A 15,373-nucleotide genomic window follows, 5' to 3' on the forward strand; every position below is an offset into this window, starting at 1 on the left:
GATCCCTCAGGATAATGGTTCTCCCACAGCCCCAACAATGCCCAGGATCCCCTGGGATCCCAGCCTTTCTGTGACCCCCACATTGCCCAGGATCCCCCGGGATCATGGCCCTCCTGTGGCCCCAGCAGTGACCAGAAGCCCCTGGGACCATGGCCATTCCCTCACCCAGGGATCCCCCTTGATCTCAGCCCTCTCACAGCCCAGCACCAGCCAGGATCCTCCGGGATCCTGCCTTGACATCGCCCGGGATCCCAACACTCCCCTCACCCTGGCGTCTCCTGGAATCCTGGCCCTTCCATGGCCCCAACACTGCCAGGGATCCCCCAGGATACCGGCCCTCCCGAGGCCCCGACACTGCCCAGGATCCCCCGGGATCGCAGCCCTCCCGTGGCTCCTCGATCCCGCTTGATCCCGGCCCTTCCGTAGCCTTGGGATCCCCCAGGATCCCAGCCCTTCCGTGGCCCCAGACACCTCCCGGGATCCCCCGAGATCCCTCCCCCTCCCGCAGCCCCGGGATCCCGCCGGGATCCCCCCTCCCCGCTCCCCCGCTCACTTCATGGCTCCCTCCGCCTCCACGCGCCGCCGGCTCCCCACCGGCTCGGCCCCGCCCCCTCTCCCGGGGCCCCGCCCCCGCAACCGGTTCCCACCTGGGTCCGCCCCGCCTGCCATTGGCCAGCGGTGGCCTCGCCACTCCCCGTTCCAGCCCCCCCGCTGCCCCGCCTCTCCCTCCCGATTGGCCGCACGCGCCGCCCATCAAGGCGGAGGGGCGGGGCTCGTTTCGCAGGGCGGGAAAGGCCAGAGGGGCAGGCAGGAGCAATCGATAGGAGGGCGGAGGCCGGCGAGTCGAGCGCCGAGCCTACCGAGCGGGCAGAGTTAAGGTGATGGGGACGAAGGAGGAAGGGAAGAGCGGCCCGGGCCCCCCCTCCTCTGTCACCACTGGGATATTGGGGGGGGGGGGGGGTGGAACACGCCAGCCCTGACACCCCTCCAAGCCAGAGCAGGGACCCCCACAGTGTTGTCACCCCCCACCCCAACCCACAGCTGAGTCCCCCCATTGTGTCACCCCCTCCAATCCAGAGCAGGGTCCCTCTTGGCCTTGTCACCACCCTCCATTGCCAAGCAGGGTCCCCCAGCAGTGTCACCCCCCCCATCCTGCGCGGAGCAGCGTCCCCCCAACACCATCCCCGCCCCCACGGCGCAGAGGAAGGAGGCGACGGGTGCAGCCGAAGGCTCTTTACTCCCGGCAGAAGCCAGCACCCTGCGTTGACACTGAGGCCCAGAGCGGGGATGGGGGGGGGGGGAAACAAGGCAGGGGGCACCCAAAAAGGGGGGGGGGGGACCCAGGTGTCCAAGCAGCCTGGAGGGATGGCAGAGGGGGTGGGGGCACCCAGGTGGGGGGGGGGGCAGCTCCAGGACCCCCTCCCATCCACCGTGTCCTCGGTGCCCCCCCTGGCTCCGGTGCCTCAGACCTTCTTCCGCTGTGGCCGCACCCTGGGGAAGAGCTGGGAGAGGGAAAGAGTGTCAGTGCTGCGAGCTTCCTCTGAGGGTGCCGCCAGTGTCCCCCGACGGGGCCCTGGGGGTCACGAGCTCCCCCTGGGGCTGCGAGCTTCCTCCGAGGGTGCCACCAGCTCCCCCCGATGGGGTCGTGGGGCGCTGTGGGGGCTGCAGGTCCCCCCCCAGCAGGGTTATGGGGGGGGGGAGAGCTATGGGGGCTGTTGGTGCTGCACATTTCCCCCGCGGCGGGACCCTGGGGTGGCCGGGGGTGCCGTGGACCCCCCCCCCACGCCCCCCCCACCCCGGGACGGGTGCTCACCCCGAAGTAGTTCTTGGGCACGTAGCCCTCGTGGCCGTAGAGGGAGCCCCACCACCAGTCGAGCTGCTCGGGGGGGGCGCGCCGCAGCACGGTGACGGGCTCGCCCTCGCGGAACGACAGCTCGTCGCCCAGCTCGGCGCTGTAGTCCCACAGCGCGTACACCACGCCGCTGTTCAGCGTCCCCATGCTCTGCTCCACCTCTGCGGGCACGGCGATCGGGGGGGGGGGGTCGGGGGAGGGGGGCACTGAGCCCCTGTCTCCCCCCCCCAGCACCCTATAGCACCCTGAGCCCCCCCAGCACCCCTAATACCCCATATAGCCCAAGCACCCCTATGGCCCTAACCCCCCCCCCAGTACCCAGACCCCCTGCATCCCCCCCCAGCACCCTATAGCACCCCCATGGCCCTGAACCCCCCCAGCACCCCAACCCCATATATCCCTCCCAGCACCCTATAGCACCCCCATGGCCATGAGCCCCCCCAGCACCCCTAATACCCCATATAGCCCAAGCACCCCTATAGCCCTAAGCCCCCCATCACCCTGACCCCCTCTTCCCCCCCAGCACCCTATAGCACCCCGATGGCCCTGGACCCTCCCAGCACCCCAGCCCCATGTATTCCCCCCCCCCCAGCACCCTATAGCACCCTGGTGGCCCTGAACAGTCGCCATAGCCCTCCCAGTACCCCTTCCCAGTAGCCCCATAGCCCCCGGCACCCCCAGCACCGCATAGGTAGTTGTAACAGTCGGTGTAGCCCTCGTGGTACCCCCGTCCCCCCCTGTACCGCAGAGGTAGTTGTAACAGTCGGCGTAGCCCTTGTGGTACTCCCGTCCCCCCCGATACCCCCGCTCCCACAGTACCACATAGGTAGTTGTAACAGTCGGCCAGCATAGCCCTCGTGGTACCCCCGTCCCCCCTCCCCGGTACCCCCGCTCCCGTGGTACCGCATAGGTAGTTGTAACAGTCGGCTGGCGTAGCCTTCACGGTACCCCCTGTTCCCCCTGTCCCCCCGGTACCCCCGTCTCCCCCGGTACTGCAGAGGTAGTTGTAACAGTCAGCATAGCCCTCGCGGTACCTCCATCCCCCTGATACCCCTGTCCCCCCCGGTCCCCCCGTGCCCCCTGGTACCGCAGAGGCAGTTGTAACAGTCGGCGTAGCCCTCGCGGTACCCCCTGTTCTCCCAGGTACCCCCGTCCCCCCTGGTACCCCTGCTCCCGCGGTACCGCAGAGGTAGTTGTAACAGTCGGCGTAGCCCTCGCGGTACGGGTCGCACTTCTCCACGGCCAGGCTGCCGTCGCTGGCGGTGGTGGCGAAGATGGCGGCGCCGTGGCGCACCAGGGCCACGCAGACGGCCGTGTCGTTGCACGAGGCGGCGCAGTGCAGCGGCGTCCTGCGCGGCGGCAGCGGCGGCGGCGGGTTAACGTCCCCCGCGCGGCCCGCCGTCACCCCGGCGGGGTCGGGGTCCCCATCCCCGTCCCCGTGCCTCACCAGCCGTGGCTGTCGGGCGAGTTGACGTCGGCGCCGCTGGCGATGAGGAAGTCCACGATGGCGTAGTTGGCGCCGCAGATGGCGTTGTGCAGCGCCGTGATGCCCTCGTCGTTGGGCTGGCTCGGGTCGTTGAGCTGCCGCGGGGGCGGCGCGGCTCAGCGGGGCCGCCCGGCCCCCCCCGCCCCCCCCCGAAGCGCCCCCGCCACCCCCAGCTGCCACCGCGTCACCCCGAGCCCTGCCATCCCCGAAGTGCCACCCCCGTCCGTGTCACCCCAAGCCCTGCCACTCCAAAGTGCCACCATCTGTGTCACCCTGAGCCCTGCCATCCCCAAAGTGCCACCCCCATCTGTGTCACTCCGAGCCCTGCCACCCCAAAGTGCCACCCCATCCATGTCACACTCTGCCCTGCCACCCCGTCCATGTCATCCTGAGCCCTGCAATCCCCAAAGTGCCACCCCAACCGTGTCATCCTGAGCCCTGCCACCCCAAAGTGCCACCCCATCTGTGTCACCCCGAGCCCTGCCACCCCCGAAGCGCCACGCCGTCCGTGTCATCCTGTGCCCTGCCACCCCCAAAGTGCCACCCCCATCTGTGTCACCCCAAGCCCTGCCATCCCTGAAGTGCCACCACATCTGTGTCACCCTGAGCCCTGCCATCCCCAAAGTGCCACCCCATCTGTGTCACCCTGAGCCCTGCCATCCGCAAAGTGCCACCCCGTCTGTGTCACCCTGAGCCCTGCCACACCCAAAGTGCCACCCCCATCTGTGTCACCCCAAGCCCTGCCATCCCCAAAGTGCCACCCCATCTGTGTCATCCTGAGCCCTGCCACCCCAAAGTGCCACCCCGCCCGTGTCACCCCGAGCCCTGCCACCCCAAAGTGCCACCCCGTCCGTGTCACCCCGAGCCCTGCCACCCCAAAGTGCCACCCCCATCCGTGTCACCCCGAGCCCTGCCACCCCCAAAGTGCCACCCCCATCTGTGTCACCCCGAGCCCTGCCATCCCTGAAGTGCCACCACATCTGTGTCACCCCGAGCCCTGCCACCCCCAAAGTGCCACCCCATCCGTGTCATCCTGAGCCCTGCCATCCCTGAAGTGCCACCCCGTCCATGTCATCCTGAGCCCTGCCGTCCCCAAAGTGCCACCCCCATCCGTGTCACCCCGAGCCCTGCCACCCCCGAAGTGCCACCTCCATCCGTGTCATCCTGAGCCCTGCCACCCCAAAGTGCCACCCCCATCCGTGTCACCCCGAGCCCTGCCACCCCCAAAGTGCCACCCCCATCTGTGTCACCCCAAGCCCTGCCATCCCTGAAGTGCCACCACATCTGTGTCACCCTCTGCCCTGCCACCCCAAAGTGCCACCCCATCTGTGTCATCCTGAGCCCTGCCACCCCAAAGTGCCACCCCATCCGTGTCACCCCGAGCCCTGCCACCCCAAAGTGCCACCCCATCCGTGTCACCCCGAGCCCTGCCACCCCAAAGTGCCACCCCATCCGTGTCATCCTGAGCCCTGCCATCCCCGAAGTGCCACCCCATCTGTGTCATCCTGAGCCCTGCCATCCCTGAAGTGCCACCCCGTCCATGTCATCCTGAGCCCTGCCGTCCCCAAAGTGCCACCCCCATCCGTGTCACCCCGAGCCCTGCCACCCCCGAAGTGCCACCTCCATCCGTGTCATCCTGAGCCCTGCCATCCCCGAAGCGCCACGCCGTCCGTGTCATCCTGTGCCCTGCCACCCCCAAAGTGCCACCCCCATCTGTGTCACCCCAAGCCCTGCCATCCCTGAAGTGCCACCACATCTGTGTCACCCTGAGCCCTGCCATCCCCAAAGTGCCACCCCATCTGTGTCATCCTGAGCCCTGCCACCCCAAAGTGCCACCCTGTCCGTGTCACCCCGAGCCCTGCCACCCCAAAGTGCCACCCCCATCCATGTCACTCCGAGCCCTGCCACCCCCAAAGTGCCACCCCCATCTGTGTCACCCCAAGCCCTGCCATCCCTGAAGTGCCACCACATCTGTGTCACCCTCTGCCCTGCCACCCCAAAGTGCCACCCCATCCGTGTCACCCTGAGCCCTGCCACCCCAAAGTGCCACCCCGTCCGTGTCACCCCGAGCCCTGCCACCCCAAAGTGCCACCCCCATCCATGTCACTCCGAGCCCTGCCACCCCCAAAGTGCCACCCCCATCTGTGTCACCCCAAGCCCTGCCATCCCTGAAGTGCCACCACATCTGTGTCACCCTCTGCCCTGCCACCCCAAAGTGCCACCCCATCCGTGTCACCCTGAGCCCTGCCACCCCGAAGTGCCACCCTATCCGTGTCACCCTGAGCCCTGCCACCCCGAAGTGCCACCCTGTGCCCTGCCACCCCAAAGTACCACCCCATCTGTGTCACCCTGAGCCCTGCCACACCAAAATGCCACCCCCATCCGTGTCACCCCACCATCCCCTGGCCCCTCCTGCCCCTGCCACCCTGTCCCCAGCACTGGGCACCCCATCCCCATCCACCTGCCACGGGCACCCTGTCCCTTGGTGTCCCCCCATCCCCATCCACCTGCCATGGGCACCCTATCCCTGTCCCTTGGTGTCCCCCCATCTCCATCCACCTGCCATGGGCACCCTATCCCTGTCCCCTGGTGTCCCCCCATCTCCATCCACCTGCCATGGGCACCCTATCCCTGTCCCTTGGTGTCCCCCCCATCCCCATCCACCTGCCATGGGCACCCTGTCCCCTGGTGTCCCCCCATCTCCATCCACCTGCCACCAGGCGCCCCGTCCCTGTCCCCCGCGTCCCCCCGGCACGGCTCACCTCGGCCACGGCCTGCTGCACCACGTCCAGCTCGCCCGTGAGCGCCGCGTCCAGCAGCAGCACCAGCGGGTTGAGGCGCACCCGGCCCTTGGGGCGCTTGCGGGGCGAGGAGGGGCTGCGCAGGGCCGAGCGCCGCTCCTGCGGGCACCCGGGCGGTCAGGGGGGTGCCTGGCACCGGGAGACCCCCCGGGGGAGACCGTGGGGGCACCCAGCACCGGGGGAGGACCCTGGGGACATCGCCTGGGCCGCCCGGCACCATAGGACACCCGAGAAGGGATCTCGGGGACACCTCCTGGGGCACCTGGCACCATAGGGCACCTAGGGAGGACCTTGGTGACACCTCCCAAGGAAGCAAGGACCAGGGAAGGGCCTCAGTGACACCTCCTGGAGCATCTGGCACCATAAGACACCTGAGAAGGAACCTCAGGGACACCTCCTGGGGCACCTGGCACCATAGGGCACCTAGGGAGGACCTTGGTGACACCTCCCAAGGAAGCAAGGACCAGGGAAGGGCCTCAGTGACACCTCCCGGAGCATCCGGCAGCATAGGACACCTGAGAAGGAACCTCAGGGACACCTCCTGGGGCACCTGGCACCAGAGGAGGACCTTGGGAACACCTACCGGGCCACCTGGCACCATAGGGCACCTGAAGGTGAGCCTGGAGGCACCCTCCTGGGGCAGCAAGCACCATAGGGTACCTTGGGGAGACCTCGGTGACACCTCCCAGGGCACCCAGGACCATAGGATACCCGAGAAGGGACCTTAGGGACACCTCCTGAGGCACTTAGTACCCATAGGACACCCAGAGAGACCTCAGGAGGACCCAGTGGGGCCTTGGGGACACCTCTGAGAGCACCAGGCATCACCTGGCACCCAGAGGGGACCCATAGGGCACCCAGGGGAACCTCAGGGGCACCTCTGAGAGTGACAGGCACCACCTGGCATCTCTAGGGACATTGAGAGGGACCATTGGGGACACCGGGCACCACCAGGCACCTCAGGGTCACCAGGAACTGCCTGGCACCTCCAGGGACACTATGAGGGACCATTGGGGACACTGAGCACCACCAGGCACCTTGGGTTCACTAGGCACCTCTAGGGACACTATGAGGGACCATGGGGGACATTGGGCACCACCAGGCACCTCGGGGTCACCAGGAACTGCCTGGCACCTCTAGGGACACTGGAAGGGACCATGGGGGACATTGGGCACCACCAGGCACCTCGGGGTCACCAGGAACTGCCTGGCACCTCTAGGGACACTGGAAGGGACCATGGGGGACATTGGGCACCACCAGGCACCTCGGGGTCACCAGGAACTGCCTGGCACCTCTAGGGACACTGGAAGGGACCATTAGGGACATTGGGCACCACCAGGCACCTCCAGGGACACTAGGAAGGACTACTGGGGACACTGGGCACCACCAGGCACCTTGGGGTCACCAGACACTACCTGGTACCTCCGCTTGGCACCTTTGGGGACACCAGGCACGACCTGGCACCCTGGGACACCGGGAGACTCCATCCCGGCACTCCAGCGAGGCTCCAAAGGACCCGGGACACCCCGCGACACCTCCGGAGACGCCACGCAACAAGAGCAGACACCTCCGGCACTTACCGGGCTGGGCAGGGGGCTGCCGGGCGGCTCCGGGAAGGCCAGGAGGGACGGAGGAGGGCTCTGGCGCGGGGCCGCCGGCGGGACGGCCACGGCCGCGGCCGCCTTGGCTTCGGGCGCCGTCTCGGCGCCGGGCGGCAGCTCGGGCGGCGGCTCGGGCGCCGCGGGCTCGTCCTTGCGGGGCCGGTGGTGGAAGAGGCGGGTGATGAGCTGCTGGTACTGCTTCTTGTGGGTGGGCGGCAGCGCCGGCCCGGGGCTCTGCTCCATGGAGCCGCGGCGCTTGAGGGGCCGCGGCATCTCGGCCAGCACCCGCGCCACCTCCTCGAACTCGGGCACCTTCTGCGCCTCGGGCGGCAGCAGGGGCTGGAGGCGCGTGGGGCTCAGCGGCCGCGCCACCTCCTCCGCCTCGGCGCCCTGCAGCAGCAGCGTCTCCAGCTCCGGCTCCGGCTCGGCCTCCGGAGGACCCCGAGCGGCCTCCGGGGTGGCCTCGGGGGGTCCGGCCGCGGCCTCCGGGGGTCCGGCGCGGCCCGGCCCTGCGGGGTGCGCGGTGTCAGCGGGGGCACCCCCTGAGAGCGGGGTGCCCCGGACCCTGCGGGGTGCAGGGTGCTGGAGGCAGCCGGAGCCCCCCAAAATCCCATACGTCCCAGCACACTGGAGCCCCACAGAGCCCCCCAAAACCCCATAAATCTCAGCACGCTGGAGCCCCACAGACCCCCCCAAAATCCCATATATTCCAGCATGCTGGAGCCCCACAGACCCCCCCAAAATCCCATATATTCCAGCACGCTGGAGCCCCACAAGGCCCCCCAAAATCCCCTAAATCTCAGCACGCTGGAGGCCTCACAGACCCCCCCAAAATCCCATATATTCCAGCATGCTGGAGCCCCACAGAACCCCCCAAAATCCCATATGTCTCAGCACACCGGAGCCCCACAGAGCCCCCCAAAATCCCATATATTCCAGCATGCTGGAGCCCCACAGAGCCCCCCCAAATCCCATATGTCTCAGCACACCGGAGCCCCACAGAGCCCCCCAAAATCCCATATGTCTCAGCATGCTGAAGCCCCACAGACCCCCCCCAAAATCCCATATATTCCAGCATGCTGGAGCCCCACAGAGCCCCCCAAAATCCCATATATTCCAGCACGCTGAAGCCCCACAGAGCCCCCCCCAAAATCCCTAAATCTCAGCATGCTGGAGCCTCACAGCCCCCCCCCAAAATCCCCCATATCTCAGCACACTGGAGTCATTGAGACCCCCCAAAATCCCATACTTTCCAGCATGCTGGAGCCCCACAGACCCCCCCCACAAACCCCATGCATCCCAATACGCTGAAACCAGTGGGAACCTCAAAATCCTGTATATCTCAGCACACCGGAGCCTCACAGACCCCCCCAAAACCCCATATGTCTCAGCACACTAGAACCACTGAGACCCCCCCCCCAAAACCCCCTACATCCCAATATGCTGAAACCAGTGGGAACCCCCAAATCCCATATATTTCAGCACGCCGGACCCCCCCTTCCCCAGCTCCCCCAACCTGCCGGCAGCTCACCTTCGCCCGGGGGCGGCGCCGGGGGGGCCTGGGCCGCCGGCGGGGCCTGGAGCTGGGGGGGCTTCTGGGGGGAGCGGGGGAAGGCGAGGGGGCCCGGCGGGAGCCCCCGGGGGCCTCCGGCGGCCGCTCCGTGCTCCCAGAAGGCGTTTTGCAGCTTGAAGATCATGGAGAGGGGCAGGGGCTTGTGGCGGGGGGGGCGGGCGCCCTGGGGGCTGGGGGGGGGCATGGGGATGCGCGAGGCGGGCTGCAGCGCCGGGTGCCAGGCGCGGGGCAGGGTGCCGGGGTGGCCGGCGCGTCGCCCCGCGCCCTCCGGCCGCCGCTCGCTGGCCAGCGGCGACACCTTGTAGTTGCGGGGCAGCGTGGCGCTGTGCATGCCGTAGGGAGCGTCCTGTCGGGGACGAGAAGCCGTGAGGGACGGCGTGACACCGCTGCCACCGCTGCCACCACCCCCCCCCACACACACGCCAAAGCCCCACGCTGGGTGCCCGTCCCTGCCTCAAGCACCCCGTGCCCATCAGGGATGTGCCTGTCCCCAGGGATGGATGCTCCCTCCGGCCATGGGGACCAACCCTGGTGGTGGCCTGTCCCCATCGTGTCCCCTCACCGCCACCTGTCCCCTCCTCGAGCACCCATGCCCATTGGGGACGTGCCTGTCCCCAGGGATGGATGCTCCCTCCGGCCATGGGGACCAACCCCGGTGGTGGCCTGTCCCCATCGTGTCCCCTCACCGCCACCTGTCCCCTCCTCGAGCACCCATGCCCATTGGGGACGTGCCTGTCCCCAGGGATGGATGCTCCCTCCGGCCATGGGGACCAACCCCGGTGGTGGCCTGTCCCCATCGTGTCCCCTCACCGCCACCTGTCCCCTCCTCGAGCACCCATGCCCATTGGGGACGTGCCTGTCCTCAGGGATGGATGCTCCCTCCGGCCATGGGGACCAACCCCGGTGGTGGCCTGTCCCCATCGTGTCCCCTCACCGCCACCTGTCCCCTCCTCGAGCACTCATGCCCATTGGGACGTGCCTGTCCCCAGGGATGGATGCTCCCTCCGGCCATGGGGACCAACCCCGGTGGTGGCCTGTCCCCATCGTGTCCCCTCACCGCCACCTGTCCCCTCCTCGAGCACCCATGCCCATTGGGGACGTGCCTGTCCTCAGGGATGGATGCTCCCTCCGGCCATGGGGACCAACCCTGGTGGTGGCCTGTCCCCATCGTGTCCCCTCACTGCCACCCGTCCCTCCTCGAGCACCCCGTGCCCATCAGGGAAGTGCCTGTCCCCAGGGATGGATGCGCCCTCCGGCCATGGGGACCAAACCTGGTGGTGGCCTGTCCCCATCGTGTCCCTCACCGCCACCCGTCCCCTCCTCGAGCACCCCGTGCCCATCGGGGATGTGCCTGTCCCCAGGGGTGGATGCTCCCTCCGGCCATGGGGACCAACCCCGGTGGTGGCCTGTCCCCATCATGTCCCCTCACTGCCACCTGTCCCTTCCTCGAGCCCTCCATGCCCACTGGGACGTGCCTGTCCCCAGGGACCTGTCCCCAGGGATGGATGCTCCCTATGGCCATGGGGACCAACCCTGGTAGTGGCCTGTCCCCACTGTGTCCTCTTGCCACCCATTTGTCCCCTCCTTGAGCTCCCCCATGCCCATCGGGGACATGTCTGTCCCTGGGGATGGATGCACCCTCTGGCTATGGGGACCAACCCTGGTGGTGGCCTGTCCCCACTGTGTCCCCTTGTCACCATCCATCCCCTCCTCGAGCCCCCCCCATGTCCATCGGGGATGTGCCTGTCCCCAGGGATGGATGCTCCTTATGGCCATGGGGACCAGCCCAGGCGGTGGCCTGTCCCCGCCGTGTCCCCCCCGCTGCCACCGCTCACCTTGCCCTGCCCGCCGGCCCCATCCAGGCTCGATTCCCTCCACGGAGCCAGCTGCAGCCCCAGGGGCTGCCGGAGCCCCAGCTGCCCCTCGCTGGCACCTGTTGGGGGGCAACGGGGGGGGGGACACCGAGACCTCAGCACCGTGCCAGGGTGGGGGACCCCCGGCTCAGACCCCCCCCCCAGCACACCACACCCCCGACACAGCAGCCCCAGACCCCCCTCCAGCAGCCCTGGACCCTCCCCATCCCCCTTGTACCCCAACCCAGGAGCCCCCCAGACCCTCCCAGGCCCCCCCTGGGCCCCAGGGACCCCCCCCGATGGCCCCAACACCCCAAATCCTCCATCCCATTGGCAGCTCCATCCCCTCCAACACCTCCAGACCCCCCAAGATGCTCCCTGCCCTCCCCCAGATGGTCTCCCAAAACCTTCTCAGATACCTCCAGCCCCTTTGGATGCCACCCTGGCTCCCCCAGACCCTGCCCAATCCCCCCCCCAGCACCCTCCAGATGTTTCCCGACCTCCCAGACCCCCCCCCAAAACACCCCCCCGCACTCACGGTCGTAGCCCCCCGAGCTGGACGGTTTCTTCTCATAGGCCCACGTCCAGGTCGGACTCGTTCCAGCTCTTCTGCGGCGCCGTTTGATCACCAGGTCATCTAGGGAGGATGAGGAGGCTGAGCAGATCCCCTGGCACAGCCCAGACCCCCCCCCCCAGCTGGCACCCACATCCCCAGAGCTGGGGTCCGGGGACCCAGGTTGGGGTCCAGAGACCCTGGGGGGTCTCAGGAGAGGGACAGGGGGGAAGGTGCCAGGATAGGGGGGGGGGGTCCATGATGGGGGTTCTGGGAGGGAGCAGGGGGAACACCCGGGATGGGGGGATGTCCCTGGATGGAGGTATGCTGGGATGGGATGAGGACACCCCGGGAAGAATTGGGGGCACCCTGGTATGGGAACACCTTGGGACAGGCCAGGACATGCGAGGAACGGGGACACCCCAAGTCAGGGACACAACCCAGGATGGGGGCACCCCGGGATGGGACAGGAGCACCCAAGATGAGGACATGCCGGGATGGGTTTGGGGACACCCCATGATGGGGAACCCCCATGACAGGGTCACCCCGGGATGGGACGGGACCACCCCAGGACGGAGCTACACCAGGATGGGTTGGAGACACCCCAAAATGGGAACATCCCACGATGGGACCACCCTAAGACGGAGCCACGTTGGGACGGGTCGGAACATCCCACAACGGCGGACATCCCGGGACCGGGGACCAGCGTCCCCCCACCCCCAAACCCCACAATCCCCCTTACCCTGAGCCCGGAAAAGGCGCCAAGGCCCCCGCTCACGGACGGGTAGAGGCTGTGCACCTCGTAGGGCGGCGGGGCGGCGCGCCGAGGCGACGGCGCCCGTTCGGGGAAGAACATCTGCGCGCGGGAGCCCCTCGCCCGAGCGGGGGCGACCCGGCCCGGCCCGGCGAGCCGCCGAATCCCAGGAAGTCGTAAGGGCGCTCGGCGCCCGCCTGGGCGATGGAGCCGGGGGCGAGGGCGACCGTGCCGGCGGCGGTGCCGGCCCGACGCCAGCCCCTCGTAGGGCACCGCCAGCACCTTGGGCCGGGGCGACGGAGCCCGTTCTTCCGACGGCAGGTAGTAGGAGGGCCGGGGCGAGCTGGGACGGCCCAGGGAGTCTCCGTGGAAGAAGCCGAAGAGCTCCGGGCTCTCCGACAGCAGGCTTTTTCCGGCCGAAAGGCGAGCTGGTGCGGCTCGGAGTGTCCAAGGGGGCTGTAGGGCTCCTGGGGAAGCCGGGAGAGGAGGGTTGGGGGCCCCGGGGGGCTGCTGGCACCCATGGGGTCACCCCAGCACCCATCCCACCACCTCCATGAGGTGTCCAAGGGGCTGTAGGGCTCCTGGGGAAGCCGGGAGAGGAGGGTTGGGGGGCCCCGGGGGGCTGCTGGCACCCATGGGGTCACCCCCAGCACCCCACCCCACCACCTCCATGAGGTGTCCAAGGGGCTGTAGGGCTCCTGGGGGAAGCCGGGAGAGGAGGGTTGGGGGCCCCGGGGGGCTGCTGGCACCCATGGGGCCACCCCCGGGCACCCGTCCCAGCCCCTACCTTGGGCTGCGCCGCAGGTGGCCCGGGGCCGTCGGTCCAGAGCGACTCGAGCTGCCGCGAGAGCTCGTCCACTTTGGCTAACGGCCGTGTCCAGCTCCACTTGCTTCAGATCCATGTGTTTCATAGCCAGGGCTGGAAAAAGACGGAGACGAAAACATACAAATGGGGCCCGGAAACATCCGAACGGGGCCGGTTTCTCCGCCGAGAAAACCGGCCGCCCCACGCCGGCCCCCACTCACACTGGAAGGTGAGATCCAGCAGGTCCTGGGCGTTCTGGATCTGCTGGCTCGCCACGGTGCGATCCATGCTGCCGGCACCTGGGGAAAAAGAGAGGGGGGGGAGGAAGACTGAGACGAAGCCGGAGGGGGGGAGCGTCCGCCGGCCCGGCCGCCCCCGCGCTGCCGCTGCCGCTGCCACCGCCTCCGGCCCCTGGGAACGCCGGCGCCGCGCGGACGTGTTGCGACGGGCTCGCGAGCGGCACCATAACAATAATTAGGGGCGACGGAGGCAGCGGGAGGGCAACGGGCGCCGCCTGCCCCCGGGGGCCCGGGGCAGGGCCCTGGGAGCCGCCCGGGCTTCGCTCCCCACCGCCCTGGCCCGCTTTTGGGGGGGGTGGGGGGGATGCACCCCGCCCTCGCCGATGTGGGGTACGGGATCCCCCCCCTCCCCGTTGCGTGGGGGACACGCGTTTTCCCCCCTCGCAGCGCAGAGAAGGGACGTCCCCCACGGGCGACCCACGGGGGCTGGCACGGCTGAGCCAGGAGCCGGGGTTTCGGGGGGGGGTACCCCCAATTTTTAGGGGGGGCACCCTGCTTTTCAGGGGGGACACCCCACTTTTTGGAGGAACACCCAGGCAGAGACACAGCCCCGGGGGACAGCGGTACGGGCAGCCGAGGGGATGGCACCCCCCCACACACTCTTGGGGACCCCCAAAAAGGGAATTTGGGGGAGTTTCGGGGGGCACCCAGACCCCCCCCACCCGGAACCCCCCCCCACACCCCTCTCCGGGGTGGGGGGGCCGGCGCCAGGCGGCCCCACCCGGCCGGTGCCTCCGAGCGGCTGCGGCGAGGGACAAGCCGCGACTCGCCCCGGCCCGGGCGGCCAGACGGGCCGCGAGCTGGGAAAGGACCCAGGCGTCCGGGCGCCCCAGCGGCTCCCCCCTCCCGAAAGGGGCCCAGGCGTCCGGGCGGGGGGGGGGGGGGGGTTGAGTGGGTGGGGGCCCAGGCGTCCGGAAGGGCGCCCAGAGGGGTGTGGCGGGGGTGCAGGGGGCCCCCGGGGGGTGGGGGCAGGGGGCCCAGGCGTCCGGTGGGTGGGGGTGGGGGTGGAGGGTGGGGCAGGGGGCCCAGGCGTCCGGGCCGGCACCCGCGCGGGGGCGCGCAGGCGTCCGCGGGCCGCCGCACCCGGTGCGCGGGGCGGCTCGACTCGACGCCCAATTCCAGAGCGCTGGGTCACGCGGGGGAGGGAGCCGCGGGGGGGGGGGCCGCACCCTGCACCCCAGGGTGCCGGTGGGGGGGGGGGGAAAGCAGCACCCACGGTGGAAGGGGGGGGCAAATCCCGCCGGGGGGGGCAGGAGGGGGCAAATTTCGCTGGGGGGGGGCAGATGCCGTCGGTGGGGGGCGGTGGGGTAGGAGGGGGGGGCAGAACACACCGTGGGGGGGGGCAGATCCTACTGGGGAGGGGGGGCTGTAGGGGCAGGAGGGGGGAGCAGACCCCGTCGGTGGGGGGCGGTGGGGCAGATCCCACCGGGGGGCAGCGGGGGGGGGGGGGGCGGTCCCATGGGGGGGGGTGCGGTGGGGCAGGAGCGGGGGGCAGATCCCATGGGGGGAGGCTGTAGGGCAGGAAGGGGGGGCAGATCCCAAGGGGGGGGGGCGGTGGGGCAGCCCCCCCGCCCCACACCGGGCTCCCTCGGCCCCACACCGGGCCCCCCCCGTCCCGTCCTGCCCCGTGGCCGAAGGCCCCGGCCGAACCCCCCCCCCGCCCCGCCGGTACCTGCCGCTGCCGGCGCCGCCGCTGCTGCCGCCGCCGCCGCCGCTGGGGTCCGGTGCCGGCGCCGGCGCCGCCCGCGGCAGGTCGGGGCGGGCCCAGGTGTCCGGGGAGGGCCCAGGTGTCCCCA

General features: G+C 69.6%; 1 protein-coding gene across 1 annotated transcript; it reads right to left on the minus strand.

The window, feature by feature from the left end:
- Nucleotides 1–1,379: 1,379 nt before the first annotated feature.
- On the minus strand, nt 1,380–15,320 carry PPP1R13L (protein phosphatase 1 regulatory subunit 13 like). The gene is given in 14 exon segments (XM_067314402.1): nt 1,380–1,502; nt 1,814–2,013; nt 3,035–3,201; nt 3,300–3,433; nt 6,101–6,238; nt 7,720–8,249; nt 9,272–9,659; nt 11,149–11,246; nt 11,705–11,803; nt 12,874–12,940; nt 13,261–13,338; nt 13,340–13,392; nt 13,500–13,577; nt 15,250–15,320. Coding segments are annotated over 13 exon segments (2,058 nt in total). The 5' UTR covers nt 13,567–13,577; nt 15,250–15,320; the 3' UTR covers nt 1,380–1,463.
- Nucleotides 15,321–15,373: the final 53 nt, after the last annotated feature.

This window comes from Apteryx mantelli, chromosome 35, assembly GCF_036417845.1.
Source record: "Apteryx mantelli isolate bAptMan1 chromosome 35, bAptMan1.hap1, whole genome shotgun sequence".
Lineage (NCBI taxonomy): Eukaryota > Metazoa > Chordata > Aves > Apterygiformes > Apterygidae > Apteryx > Apteryx mantelli.